General features: G+C 40.7%; 1 protein-coding gene across 1 annotated transcript in view; it reads left to right on the top strand.

Annotated features, from left to right (window-relative positions):
* LOC311156398 (VPS10 domain-containing receptor SorCS1-like) overlaps positions 1-14,909 on the top strand; it is a gene marked incomplete at its 3' end in the record, with an annotated part of 256,332 nt that overhangs the window by 197,516 nt on the left and 43,907 nt on the right. Inside the window, exons 10-16 of the mRNA XM_084210272.1 lie at positions 1,540-1,686; positions 8,236-8,338; positions 8,798-8,874; positions 10,049-10,140; positions 11,084-11,191; positions 12,164-12,281; positions 13,999-14,129. Coding sequence (XP_084066398.1) covers positions 1,540-1,686; positions 8,236-8,338; positions 8,798-8,874; positions 10,049-10,140; positions 11,084-11,191; positions 12,164-12,281; positions 13,999-14,129 — 776 coding nt within the window. The remainder of the gene's footprint in view (positions 1-1,539; positions 1,687-8,235; positions 8,339-8,797; positions 8,875-10,048; positions 10,141-11,083; positions 11,192-12,163; positions 12,282-13,998; positions 14,130-14,909) is intronic.

The following is a 14,909-nucleotide window of genomic DNA, read 5'->3' as shown; positions in this document are numbered from 1 at the left end:
GCTCTAGCCTCTGGTAGTAAAGGCAGAACTATGTTATTTTTCTATCCCTGTGTATTCGTGCAATGTCACTGTGAGACAGGAGTACCCTTGTCTTTGCAGGGTGCCTTTCTACTAAAACAAAGAAATCCTGAATACTTAGTTGGATGGGATCAAACAATCCAGCTGGGAAATTGAAAAGGTTATCTTTTTTCTGCTTATATCAACAATGAGTTACTTAACTATTTAATTTAAAGACTATTGCCCTTTATAGCAAGCCATGTCAAAGTCTTTATGAACTTCAAGTGAAATTCAGGAAGGTGCTACTTGAATGCCTAAGTACATCATTGTGCTGTACCAAAGCACTGTACATAAGTAGTTTCACAGCATGTGATTTAAAGTGCAATAAGGTCCTTTTCACTGGTAGCTGTAGCATCCAAATCCAGCCACATAATTAAATGGGTTGAGCTGTAAAAAGCTCTGAATCTGCTGTGTAACTGTTTGCCATGCCATTTAATCTCTGTGAATAAAAACTCTTGATGAATGATTCTGTCTGGTAATTCCACATCATAGGCAGAGGTGAGGTGGATGACTGAACAGACTTGCTGGAAACCAAAAAGTTTCTCACTTACCCCCTCCTTCTCCTGATTCCACTTCCCTTTTTATTGCAGCACTCAGATTGCAGAATGACAGCCTAACAAATTCATTCTCAAGCTGCAGCAGCTATTGGGCTATTGATTTTCAGTGTGCTGAGAAGATGGGAACATTCTGCAGTGTGAGTTGTGGTTTGAGGTTGACTCTTTTTTTCTCCTCACTGAGATACTTTTAGGCTTGGCTCCAATGTGAATCTGTTAGCGTCATGTCTTTGCAAAATCCTCCTGCAGGTGTGTGGGTTTAAACTGTTGGGTAAAACACCAGGAAAAATTAAAAGGATGAAGACCTCACTGCCAGCTCTGTAACTGGCATTCTGAACGGCCTTACTTGAGTCACCAGTGCTTTGATTTCCTCAAAATACAAAACTATAACAAAAATACCTCGGTGCCCCAAGTCATCCTGTTGAAACACTGATAATTATTGTTTTGAAACACGTTGAGATCCTTAGATGAAATGTCTGAAGAAGGCTGGATGAGAGTAGAAACACTGAAACGCAAGTTTGTGTGTGTGTTGCTGTTTTCTTCACAAGGCCAAAATTGCTGCTGTTTCCTGCTGCTGCTGTGCAAGAGAAAAATAATTGCCTGTACATGTTTCATCTTTCAGGGGGAAGGATGCCTACACAGTTGAGAGGTTGTCACTTTACAGATAATGCTACTGACATCTTGCCATGTTCCCATGATGATTCTGAAATACAATATTTCTTTCCCATTTGTCATCTTTGCACCTGTGATGGCTCTGTCTCTTCCCCAGCACTCCAGCTTGCCTCTGATGTACATTGGCAATTCTGGCCCTGACACTGACCACACTGACAGAGCCATCAGAGCCCTGGTGGGTTTGACAGAGAAAAAAGGACATGCACAGAACCTGCATGGACTTGATCTATTTTTCAGCCATGTCCATTTTTCCTAGGTAGCAGGGATAAAGGGAATGTTCTTGGCTAACAAGAAGATTGACAACCAAGTGAAAACTTTCATCACCTACAATAAAGGGAGAGACTGGAGTTTGTTGCAGGCTCCACACACGGATCTGAGGGGAAATCCCATTCACTGTCTCCTAGTAAGTACCTGAGGGGGGAATTTGGGGGGTGGTAATACCCCAGAACAATCTTTTTCCTACCAGGTAACACAAGAGAGGGCAGTTCCCCTGCATTGTATCTCAGAGTGCAGTGCTTCAGGCTTGGGCTGCCAGGGATTGTTGCATTGTAATTTAGGTTAATTTAATTTAATTCCTGGAACAAATTGAGGATCAGCTGCCTTCTGCAGAAGTGCTGTGTGCCCTGGAAGAGCAGGGGAAGCTGGTTGCCATGCCTGGAAGTCAGTTCTCTGGACACTAGATGGGAGGCGAGAGCTGCTGTAGCTCAGAACTCTGAGACACAGAGATAACTGGAAACAGGCTGAAAGGAAAAGAGAGCTGGGATTGCTTTCAGGCTGCTCTGTTGGCATTAATATTTATTAACATTCATCATTTTCTCTTTGAGCTCATAAGTGAGAATCGACACATTCATCCAAATATATGTACAGCTTTGTGTTGGTGTAAATTGTATCCATCTCTGTACTTACTGATATAGATCCACATATAGCTACGTCTTTAATCATCATTATATGCAAACAATTTCCAAGAGGGAGAGTGAAGTATAAGTAATGTGAATAGAATTGGAGACATCTATGAAGTTAGAGAGCTTAAACTGATCTTGACATATTTTTCAGCGAATACAATCTATTCACAGTAGTGGGATAATACTCAGAACCCCTGTATTTGGGATTCTCAATAGCTTTCATATTATACTAATTCTAATATGGTTCCAGGCAGAATCAGGGTCACTATTGAGATTGCTCTTACTGCTCCTGTCCTGTACTTGCATGTTGTTTTCCATCTAAAAAAAAAAAAAAAAAAAAATTCTCATTTTGAGGCATTAGAATCTGAATCAGCATTATATTTTGTAGCTGAATGCTATACTAATCTCTTAACTGAATGTCATGCACTATTGGAAGAGCAAAGAATAAATATTTGAAGCTGCTCAAATAATTGATTTTTTGATTGAGCCAAAATATAAGTCCTTCATTTTCTGTCCAGTTTGGAAAAAATAAATAGGAAAAACTGGGAGTAAGAACGGAGAGTTATTTCAGAGCATGACTAAATTTTTTGGGTTTGTTTTCTTCTTTCAAATTTTTTAAAAATTGTAACTAAGTGAATTTTTTATTAGATATTTCTATGTGGTGAAAACCAAAAAAGATAGCATGCAAGAAACTTTGCAGGCATAAAGTAATTCAGTTCTTTGGAAGGGACTATGTAAATAAGCCTTTGTGTTTCAAATAGATTGTATAATCTAGTTTTAACTCAAGTGAACATATTCAGTAAAAAACCCCTGACATTTTGACCTTCTCAAATTATAACCAATTTAATCAGAAACTCAAGATTTTTATTATATAATATAATAGTATAATATTCAAGGGGACTGGCAAGGCAGAAGAACAAAACAAAGCACATAGGCAAGTAAAATAATAAATGTAGACTTTATTTTTTTTCCCATGAATTTGAAGTTAGAGTTCTGAACTTGCTTTCCTGGTATTTTTGTGCAGGGATCATGCAAAGTCTGACTTGCCACTCTGATTATAAGTGAGCCAGTGATACTGCTCTGTGTGGCCCTTCTGGAACAGTTCTTTGCAGGAATTGGGTATTTTATATACAAGGCTATGCCTGCCCCTGTAGTTGCCCATTATATAATGGAAGAGGTCATATATCTGTGTGTGAAATAGAAATGGACAGTTCTTATGGGGGGAGAGAGAGAGTTATGGTCCCTTTAAGCCTTCCCATCCATATGTATCTGCTACTATATCCATGGGCACCAGAGAATACAATAAACTTCATTGAAAATTCGACCAGATATGCCTGAACAAGCTGGGTTCCCTTGGGGGTGATAAATTTGAACAAGGCAGACAAAGGGTCAGGAGGAGGAGCAGAAAGTGTGGGCACTTTAGGGACACAGTGAGAACTGACCTAGAGAAGCTCATGGTTCTCTGGGGATTGCATTTACATCCTGGGAGCTCCACTGTGCATAAACCACTGTTTAAATATTACACAGGTGTAAAGAAAATTGCAATGATAAATATTATAGTTTGTGTTTATTTTGCAGTCTATGCAACCATGTACTTGCTCTGAGAATTACTTCCACCTGGGTAAGCTCAGTGGATGTTTGTCATGCTGTTTACATTTCTTAAGTGCTCTGTGGCTTGAGCTGGAGTGTAGGAATTGTTCTGTGATTCCAGGGTGCTGAGGGACAAATCTCCAGTGGACTTTAACCTTGTATCTCAGTCTTTGTCCTTTCAGGAGAAAGGAAAGTATTTTATCAGCCCTGCCCTGGGATAAGGCCAGAAGAGTATTTGGCTATGTTGGTTTTTCCTTTCCCCCTAACATTGGGGGGCCTCTTTCATTGTCTAAGCACTCCTCCATGGTTAGGTTTTCACCAGCTTTTGGAATGGCAGAGGGGCAGGAAACCTCAGGTGAGCATGCAGAGTCTCAGATGGTCAACTTGCAAATTTGAAAGCAAGCAAATAGCTGAAATCTGAACTTAAGTTACTCGTTAGGTTCTACAAGAACAGACAGTCTGCCTGCCATAAAAAGGGAGGGATAGAAGTACAGAAAATATACCAAACCACAAAGTGAAGTAGCAATTCTGCAAGAGAGATAAGCTATTTAAAAATCCCATCTGAGGTTCACACTTAATGGTGGGGAAGATGAAGGCAGAATATGGAATGAAAGAATTCTAGAAATTATAGAGAATAAACTACAGAAGTTGGGAGTGGTAGGAAAGTTTTTGAAGCACAAGCACTCTAAGTTTACATTCCTGGAAATAAGTCAGGGATCCATAAGGGTTTTCTGCTGAGGAAAAATGCCGAGAAAAGGAATTTTCCCCTGCTCTGTGGCAATTCTGTTCCTTGTCAGTGTGACATAGCTTAGCATTTAAAACACTTCACAAATTCCACTCACCTCTTCAGCCACCCCTGCATCACTAGTTTTAACTCCTTATGTCAATTGCTCCTTTTCCATCTAGACATAACTGTTCCTGACACCATCCTGCTTTTCCTTATGGCACAGATAAGTGACTTTTTCATAGTCCATTGTACATGCAGTGTAGCTCCCATCCTTGCTGCACAGCAGATACTAATGCTTTCCCACTGCTGCTTTTCAGCATAATTGTCTCCAGCAGTAGCTCAGGACTCAGCAATGATGTATGTTCCAGCTCATTGGCAAAATGGGATCTGCCATTTCCCAGAGTGACAGCACGGTCCCCAGCCTGTGAATGCAGTGCTGTGTGCTCTGTGCTTTGGGTCTTTAAACCTAAAATAAGTGAGAATTAAAACAGAAGTAAGTACATAGCAGCTAATTTGTTGGCTAAGGAGGTTAGGAAGGAATCTGGTTGAAGCACAGGGCAAGCCAGACAAAACCATGCCTCTACTGATAGTACTCTCCAGGTGGTTTTTAAAAAGGACTCAGAATTTCTTTGCATTTTTGTGAGACAACTCTAAATAATGAGGAAGGAGGAAAGCAATGAAATTCCATCTAATCCCAGGGTTTTGTTTTTCTGGTGTATACCACTTGTATTCTAAGATGAGTATACTTAATCTTCATGAAATAGCTGCCAAGGTATTCCAAAGATGTTGGTTTACTTCAATACTTACCATGTATTGTGAAGTGGTTAACCAAGGAGTAGTTCTGCCTGGCAAGAGATGAGCATCTGCCTGGAGAGTTAATCAATTGGCTTTCAGGGATGGACTTGTGGTTCAGACACAGGGCTGAATCTCAGGAGAATCTTGATTCAATTTTTGAGTCTATCTCCAATTTCCTATGTGACCTTGGGCATATATTTTCTCTGTGCCTCACTTCCCCAGACATCTGTTTATTCCTTCCCACATTTTGTTAGTCTTTTCCATAGGAATTTATAAGGATTTCAGGACAAAGACCCTCTTCTCATAAAGAGGGACATTTGTGCCAACTGCTACAGAGTATTTTAAGCATCTAAGTGAGGTGTTTTGAATATCTCTCTTGGAAGTGTTTCTCTCTTTTCATTGTTCCTTGCTATTGCAGGTGAGCAAATACTGCAACTACCCCTAGGTTTGTGAATGGTGGCCAGCATCATCTTTGTGTTATATATAATACTTTCTACCACTTCTGATGAGGGACAGCCACTAATAGCTGGTTTGTATTGTGTCCTGCCTTTGGAGACTGTTCAGGTGGGCTTTTCGGAACAGCCAAAAGTGGGTTTGTGGATGTTTATGAGAAATTTTACTAAGGACTGATGAGTTTCCTGAGGGGGGTGCATGAGAGTGTTGGCTTGAAAATATTAGGAAGTAAGTAATGAACTCCAGGATAATTGTAAAAACTGTGGCAGTGGGCAGAGCAATGGGCTTTATCACCGGTGCTTTATCTTCTGTCTAGAGTTTAAATGCTCCATGGCGTGGTTGCCTTTCCCATGGTTGCTGTGCAACAGATAACACAGATGGGAAAAAGGCAATGACAAGGAAACCCAAACCTGTGATTTTGGTGATAGTAATGATTTTAGTAGCCTGTTGGTAACAACAAAAAGGACAGAGACAACTGATGAAAATTCTGAAAACCAGTGAGATGTCTGTATGTGAATTAAGCTATGGGAGCTGGAGGAGGAACACAGAAGGATCAGCAGAACACAAAACAGCTGGAAGAATATCTGTTGATGAACTGTATACGGACAGAGATGGAGAAGGTGTACAGGGGAATGAGGAAAAGAAGGCTAGCACAGTCAGGATGTGGGGTGGCCATGGGCAGTAACTTCAGGTGTTTGGCTAAGGGTGGAAAGGTTGGCTTTCACACCATATCCAGTTGTCACTAGAGACTCCTAAGATTACAGCAGTCCAACCAGTAAGAAGTCATACCCCTAAAAAGACCATCTGTCTGCTTAGACAGATGGCCTAGCTTTTAATATTGGAGAGATATATTCCATTTTTCTATGCTATATATGTGAAATGAGATAAATTTGAAAGGAAACCTCTGGTAGCACAAAGATTGAATCTTAACAAGGTCTCATCTGAGTTGGGAATTGGCTGAGTTGCCATTAGGTTCTGCCTTCAAAGTGCTGAAGTGGGCTTGGAGAATGTTAAAAATATGTTTTCTATTTAGTCTTCTCACAACCTATCAAAATGTAAAAGGAAAGAGTTCATGCTCTTGCAGTGCTTTTCCACTTCCTGCATTCATGTCAGCTCAATTTGTTTTCCACTCCCTCCCGGCGCCCCGGGCTGCCCTCGCAAGGCTGTCACTTGGAGTTAGGCTGCTCAGTGCATTCCACTTGGCAGCTTGTGCTCCCTGCTGCACACCCACGTCCCCTTCTCCTGTCTCACATAAGTGAGAGCTCCCATCTCTGCTCAGCACCCTCATTTGCCTTTGCCAGGAGGACGCTGCCTTTCTCCACAGGGGAGTTGTCGTTTCAGTCACGTTCACCTGCTTTGAGTTGGGGTGGATAAGTGGCCTTCCTCCAGTGGCCTGTGGCACTAGGTCTCCATCAGAGGCCTGCCAGGCTCGTGGGAAGCTGGCGTTATTCAGGGAAACCTGCCTCCTCTGAGCCTGGAGGTCCCTCTGCACAGCCCCTCTTTCTCTTACAGAGCTGGGCAAGCTGTAGCATGGGCTTTGCTCCAGTTCTGCCCCTCTGTCATGTCCACCTTGGCCAGATCAGTTTGCTTCAGGTTTTCTTGCCAGTATTTTTCCCCTGCTCCTCCCTTAGCAGGTTTCATGAAGGGCTCTTCATGAGGTTTGAAAGATAAAAAATTCTGGGAATAAAACCTGAGTGAAGGAAATAGCATTCAGAAATTTTCAGAAAATATCACATTACAGATTTGGAGGGAATTGTAATGGCAGCTTTGAAAATCTTCCCATCTAGCCATCCACCTTCTAGTTCAGCTGATTTATTCTGTACCACTTGTGTCTTACCTGAGTACCCAGCATACAAAATCAATAGCAAGTAAGTAAGGTTTCCATGGATTTATTTGTATTGAAAACTTAAAGGTCACATCCAGATGGGCAATGAAGCTTTGCTTTAAACTTGAAATGAATACTTTCCAGTCGTGGTACTTCTTTGTATTTATTGCAGTGCATTTCAGAACAGTCATATGTCAAAAAGAGTTAAGAAATGGTATGAAATAAGTTTTTTTCTTGGCTAATAGGTGGTGATCCAGCACCACACCAGTAGGGTTAAATTGGTTCTTTTTTCAGAGATAGCTTGGGCAGTGCTGCTCAGAGTCATTTCATATCTGCACCAATCTGCATGATTGCTTCTCACAGAGTAGGAGCCAGGAGCCTCAGGTAGTCCTTACATCATCTGCCTGTGCAAGCCTGGACCCCTCCTTTCAGGTACAGCCTCAGAGATGTGGTCCTTGGAAGAGGATTTCAGCCTGGTGCATCAGATTCCCACTGGGAATGGGTTGTGTCAGAAAATGATGGCAAAGTGGCTGTGCCCATCTAAGGGTTACTGAACATTAGGAGGAAATACAGAAAGACACTGTATGTTTCTAGGCCTGTCCTAATAGGAGCATACATTGTTGTGTCTGCTTTTTACTTTTATTTCCCCTTTCTCCATAGCCCTATTGCTCCCTTCATCTTCACTTGAAGGTCTCAGACAACCCCTATACCTCAGGAAACATTGCCAGCCGAGACACTGCCCCCAGTATTATTGTAGCTTCAGGTATGAAACATTTAAAAATTGCCTTGTTTGATGTGCAAACCTGGACAAACTCCAGTTTGTGGAGGGTGTTGGGTGGCTCTGGGGTGTCACAGCACCACTACTGGGAAAGGAGGCAGGCTGTCAGATGAAAACCCTTATGGACCTTCAGCTTGTCATATGCTTTTTATGGAAACTGGCCTTCAAGACAGAGGAGATCATGTCTAGCCCTCTACTGCCATGAGCATTAGATCAAATCAGGGTATTTCCTTTGCATGTAGAGGTGTGTAGAGTTGTATATATTGGGTTTTTTATATATTTTTTTTAAATGAAACACCTTCCCTCTTCCCCTTTCCCTCTCATTTTCCTCCCAAACCCAGAAGTTCTATAACTGCAAAAATAAATAAATACATTTACTCCCCTGATTTGCTTATTGTGCTGTTTCTGAGAGGGTTCCTTCACTAACCAGTGCTCATCTTACAGGTAATGTAGGCACTGAGCTATCAGACAATGACATCAGCATGTTTGTTACTTCTGATGCTGGGAACACTTGGAGGCAGGTAAATGACACAGAATCCCTGGTTTAAATGTAAATCAGGAAATGTTATAAAAGTAGATTCAATCTGTCACCTAGTTTTTGTTTAATTTAGTTCAGGGTAGCTTCTTGCAAACCTTTTATGAAGGAGTAAACTTCTCAAAGGTACAGAGATGTTCAAAGAGAAAGACTGAATATGCTGTTAGACTTCATATAACAGAAAATTATTTTTACTATTCTACTCAGAGTTTGACTTTAGTTTAACACCAAAGCAAAGAGAACAGAATAAATGATGAATAATAAGGGGAGAGAAAGTGTTACCTTTTACTGTTGTAAATCCCTCATGCCAACCAAACTATTTTTCTTTTTGTCCATGACTATAGTTACCCAAAAATCAGCAATTGCACTAGTCTAATTTTTCTCACTTCAGCTGAGACTCACTTCACCTAAGCTGAGTTGTCCAAAGTTTGTTGTCCATATAAATGGATTATTTTGCAGGAAAAGGCAAAATTCAGTTTGCCTTGTTCCAAGCTACCTACCTGTGGAAAGAGACTGGATGATGAAATTATATCTAGTTCCTAATATTTAGTGGAGTCTCACCTGTCAAGAAATACCCTCTAATGTGTTTATCTTCAGATCAGGAAATTCTGTTATTCCTATTTTCTGAATGGGATATCAAGTCATGGAGAGAAAGAGTAACTTTCTCAGACTAACAAATGCTGCTGTATAGACTGTAGAGCAGATGTTAATACAAAAAAGACACAGGGAGAGAAAATATTTTCCAATATTTGATAATCCAAGAATCTAATTATTTTGCAGTGTTTGACCAGCCTCATTTTTCGGTCTAAATCAATTATTTGAGATGGGGCCAGACATGTGCAAACACATGAAATTCTTCTTTAAACAAAAATTTGTCATCCAAAGGAGGGAAATTGTTGATCCTTGCAAAAAAATTATATTTCTAATTTTCTGTCAAGCAAGGGAAGAATGAATTTTCCATGGACCTGAAAAAACTGTGGGAAAAATGCCAAAAAAATAAAAAAATAATTAGTCCAGGAAATATATCTATAACTTCCTCTACTTTATAATTTTCCTAGCATATAGCTGTCCTGTGTCATGATCCTACTTAAAGAACTGTGACATTTTCTTGATACTTAGGGTAATAGGTTTGAATAAACACTTTTTTTTTTTTTTTTCAGATCTTTGAGGAAGAGCACAGTGTTCTGTACCTGGATCAAGGTGGAGTACTTGTTGCCATGAAACACACATCTCTGCCTATCAGACACCTCTGGTAATGACCCCATTTGTGCTAAATGGCTGCTGTCCCTCTTTCCAGATGCCAGGAAGTAGGCACTTAGTATGCATCCTGTCTTCTGCAGCTCTAATCTAGAAAGTATTAGTTGAGATACTGGCAAACATTAGGTCAGATAAAGCTAAGAAATCCTGGAAATTTTGGCTTGGCCAGATCTGAGATACAATCAGTGCAATTCCACAAAACTCCTGATTTACCACAGCTATATATGGTTTATGCTTTTGTGTCTCTCATTAAGTCACCAAAGTAGTCCTAATTTTCAAATTTATTGATGAACTTGCTTTCTGTGTGGTAGGCAGCACTTTTGCACCAGAATTTTGTTGAATACATTCAGGGTTATGTAACTGATAATGCAAAAGTGCAGTTGGCACTCCTGAGTGAGGAGGTAGAGTATGGATTTGTGCTGTTCTGTATTATTTACTTCCACCACAGTTAGTGTCATGTCAGAGTCTGAAACACCCAGACCCAAGTCTTAAGAAATGATGAGTGGTTCCAGGATTTCACTTACACTCCCCACAGGGGGGACTGCTGGTCTGAAGAAGCTCATCCTCCAGAAAACTAATATCAAAATGTTTTATACTGTTTTATCAAAAACCAGATGTTCCAAAGCATTTGTTTATTTTTTCTAAAATCTTATGCTTAGGCGACATTTTGCCCTTTGAGCATCAATCTTTAACATAAATTCTAGTTTCTACCACTTAAAAATTGGCTATGGGTTAGTGGTATGATGCCAGACAAGCTTGGTCAATGCTTTGATTTATGATGCTTCCCCATAAAATAGTTATGTAAAGGACCAAAAAATCAGAACCCAATAAGAGAAGCTGTTTTCCACTTCTCCATAGCAGCTGTAGTGGACTAGAGAATCCCTTTGAGTAAAATAGGAGAGTAAGGAAAGAAGACATTAATTCTGCTTCTTCCCTAGGTTAAGTTTTGATGAAGGGAGATCTTGGAGCAAGTACAGTTTCACATCCCTCCCACTGTTTGTAGATGGAGTTTTAGGGGAGCCTGGAGAGGAAACCCTCATCATGACGTAAGTGAGCATGCCATGATGATGCTGTGCAGGTGAACCACATGTGGTATTTTGGAATAGTGCCATTTCTGGTTGGAGACCAAACCAAGCACAATCTGCAGCCAAGAGTGTGCTGTCTTCTGTTGCTAAATCATCAATTTATTTGTGAAACGACTGAGGGATTAGCAACATGGTTCCTTGCAAGCTGCAAACACATTATCACTTAGCTTATCAGCATGAAACCTGACTCCTCAAATTGAATGTGATATAAAGCTGAATTACTGTTAACAGATTAATATTTGAAAGAAAAATTGTGAGGTATTTTTAATAACTGTATTTTTGCTGCTACATTCTTTTTTTTAAATGAGACACAGATAAGTTAAGACATTCTTTTGTAAAAATGAATGACAAAATGTTGCCTGGAGGCTGACTCATGAAAAATTATGTTTAGTTTCAATGTGGTATGCTGAGTTCTGCATGATGCATAAATCTGGACTCAGTATGGCAGAAACTGTGATATTTTATCTGAAATCTGATTTATAAAAACAAGAAGTATTTCTGACTGACCTGTAATAAGCAGAATATGTGGCTTGGAAACTAATCTGAACTAATAAAGATGTATGAAGAATTTTCCTTCAGGTTCTGATTTTAATTTGCATAGAAGGGATTCCCAAAGCTTAAAATGCAGATAAAACTCTTGAAGGTATTACTGTCTCCAGCCCCACATCAAGTCTTCCCTTGACACTTCAAGTTTAGTCATTTTGGATATTGTCATAAATGGGAGGGTCTTAGAGAACAGAATGAAAGCTCCATGCAATTTTTCAGTTTCTAATCGGGTTATAGATATTTAGCAGGCTAAGTTGCACTTTGTCAGTCCTGTTAAAACGAACAGGACTCTCACTCTCAAAGCAATTGATGTCTGTTGGAAATTGTGGTGACTGTACTTCTGTAACTACCAGATTTAATGTGTGTTCCTCCTGCTGCATTCTGCAGGGTGTTTGGACACTTCAGCCACCGCTCAGAGTGGCAGCTGGTGAAAGTAGACTACAAGTCCATCTTTGATCGGAGATGTGAGGAAGAGGACTACAGGCCTTGGCAACTCCATAGCCAGGTGAGAAGTGAGGGTGCTGGGATGTGACCTGAAGTAGCTAATGATCCTACAATTCAAGATCAGACAATCCAGTATCTTCCCCTAATAGTTGGCATCAGCTCATCCCTTACTGGTTGGGTCTGTTTTGTTGCACTGGTGTGTTGGCCTCAGATTCAGACTCTGTGGTCCCTGAAGGATGAGCAGCTGCATTTTGGGTGTCATCCTGCACACAGAAAATTACCTCAGACTTATGCAGACTTGGAACAATACGACAACAGAAGAACTGCCACTGAGCCCTGAACTCCTTCACTCTTACAATCCAGTTTTCCCATCCTTAACCTCCTTTCTCTCCTTCATCATTCTGTGACCTCAGAGCCAGTGTCTTAAGACCATTCTAGTTGTTTGGCATTTGTTTCTTCCATTTCTAGCCCTCTTAGCCTCATTTCTTGCTCACTTAATTTTATTCCTGTTCTGTGTCTCTCTGCTCTGGGTTGGGCACTTTAATCCCCAATTCATTGGTCCTCATGCCCTGCCCTGTGCATCCTGGATGCAGCTGCTGCATCACTCTCTGAACCATGGAATTCATGCCCAGCAAGGTGAGCTGCTCTGCCCAGTGCCTGCACCTGCCTTGGAGCATCTTCCCAGCTCTGCCAAGACACAACAGCCTATGTTTCATCTGGTTAGAATAAAATATGGCCCAAATTCTGTGGTTATATAAACACCACAGGCTCCACTGAAGTCTAGAGCAAAGCACACATTTATATCATCAAAGGTTGTCTTTCTGTATATATCTTGCTGGGCAAGAATTTAATAATGAATATGAAATGAAAGTAGCTTGACTCAGACTAGCTGCTCACACAAGGCACAACTCAACACTAAAAATACCAGTTATTACTTAGATCTTTAGATGCTGAAAATCAGTACAGCATTGAATTTCAAGGAAGCATAGCATTTTAGACCAGTTGCTATTCAAGCCCTTCTGTCTCATGCCATCAAATCAAAGCCACAAAAAAATTTTCCACAACAATTTTAACAGCATAAAAGGTAATAAGTGAGACTCCACTGTATTTTGTTCTTTGCTTTCTTGTGCTTGCATAAGCAAAAATACCAAGGATTTTGCAGTATTTCTTTGAGAATATTGGCTTTGGAGCTTGCAGAACTATTTTTAGGAAAGCTTCTGTGTACTCTTGCCTTTTGAATTCCTTTCCACTGAGATTGCAAGGCTGAGCCTTGTTCCCTAGACAGAAATATTAAGCAGGGTGCTGAAGATGGGAAGTTTTAGCATCTACATAACAAGTCAAACCCCCTAAAACCAAACTCATCCATGGGAAGTATTTACATAAACACACATTACAAGTTTATACTGAATGAAAATATTCCCAGAGAGGTCAGACCAAAGAAATAAACTTGCTGTGTGCCTCAGATTGCAGAGGAATCAGACCATGTTTTCAGTTGCTCTGAAATGGGCCTGTATCAAATGTTTATGGGCTTTGGAACAAATTCAGAACTGAGTAAGATATATAAGTAATCTCAGATAATTTCTTAGTGTGTATTGGAGGAGTTGATTTAGTTTCACTTACAGCTCCAGTAGCTTTAATTAACTCCAGTGTTCTGAGATGGCATTTGGCTCCCCATCCTCTTCCCTGGAGTAACACCTCCCGTTGCACAGGCTTGGAAACACCAGGTGACACGAATAGCCTGGTTGGCATCCAAGAAATATTTCTGGCTTTGTTTCCAGGGAGAAGCCTGCATCATGGGAGCAAAAAGGATCTACAGGAAGCGCAAGTCAGAGAAGAAATGCATGCAAGGGAAATATGCTGGGGCCATGACCTCGGAGCCCTGCGTGTGCACGGAGGCAGACTTTGACTGGTGAGCAGTGGGCAGAAGGACAGGGTGCTCTCACACAGCACCACGGGGAGCCTTAGAGAGGCTGCAGGCTTCTTGCAGAGAGGGGAAATTAATACATGTGTAGGTGTTGAAATGGGCTGCTCCCTGATCGTGCAGGTGTGGGAAAAGAGGAAAGGTGGAATAGGGATCTGTAATCTCCCACAAAATCAGTGCTGGGAAGACCCTTTTCCAGGTCACAGCTCTGTGCACCAGTAAGGTAACAAACAGGTCAATTCAGCACATCTAACCTTAGCAATGAACAAGGGTGGCTGAGAGTAGTCTGAAGACATATAACAGCATTGAGTAAAAAATAAATTCTTAACACGTACACCCATACGTATATATGAGTAAAAGTAAATATATGCATATACAAAGTATGCCTTCAGCTTCTAGAATCAGGTATCTAGGAAATAAATTCCTGTGCCATTTGATACATCTTGACCATCATGTTTGACAGTATCCAGCAGACATTGCCTTCATGATTTGAGTTAATCTCCTTCTGAAGCCTTTTCTTCTCTGATGTTTGCTATAGGAAATAGAGTCCATTGGCGAGTTATGCATGGCGTGATAAAATCTTCAGCTGCTGGTTTCATTTCAGTATTACTGCTGACTCACAGCAATTTGCACAAAAAAGGCAGGGAACCACATTATTGAAATCTCTTTCCTACCTTTTTTCTCCAAGTCTGCAAGTTCCTTAGTATCTTGGATGAGAGAAATGTTGGCTGCTTGGCAGTGCTGATAAACTCCCTTTGTGCTCACCCA

The sequence above is a fragment of the Fringilla coelebs genome (assembly GCF_963513975.1).
Source record: "Fringilla coelebs genome assembly, chromosome: 8".
Lineage (NCBI taxonomy): Eukaryota > Metazoa > Chordata > Aves > Passeriformes > Fringillidae > Fringilla > Fringilla coelebs.
Note: the sequence above shows the minus strand (reverse complement) of the source record. Positions and strands in the feature narration are given on the sequence as shown.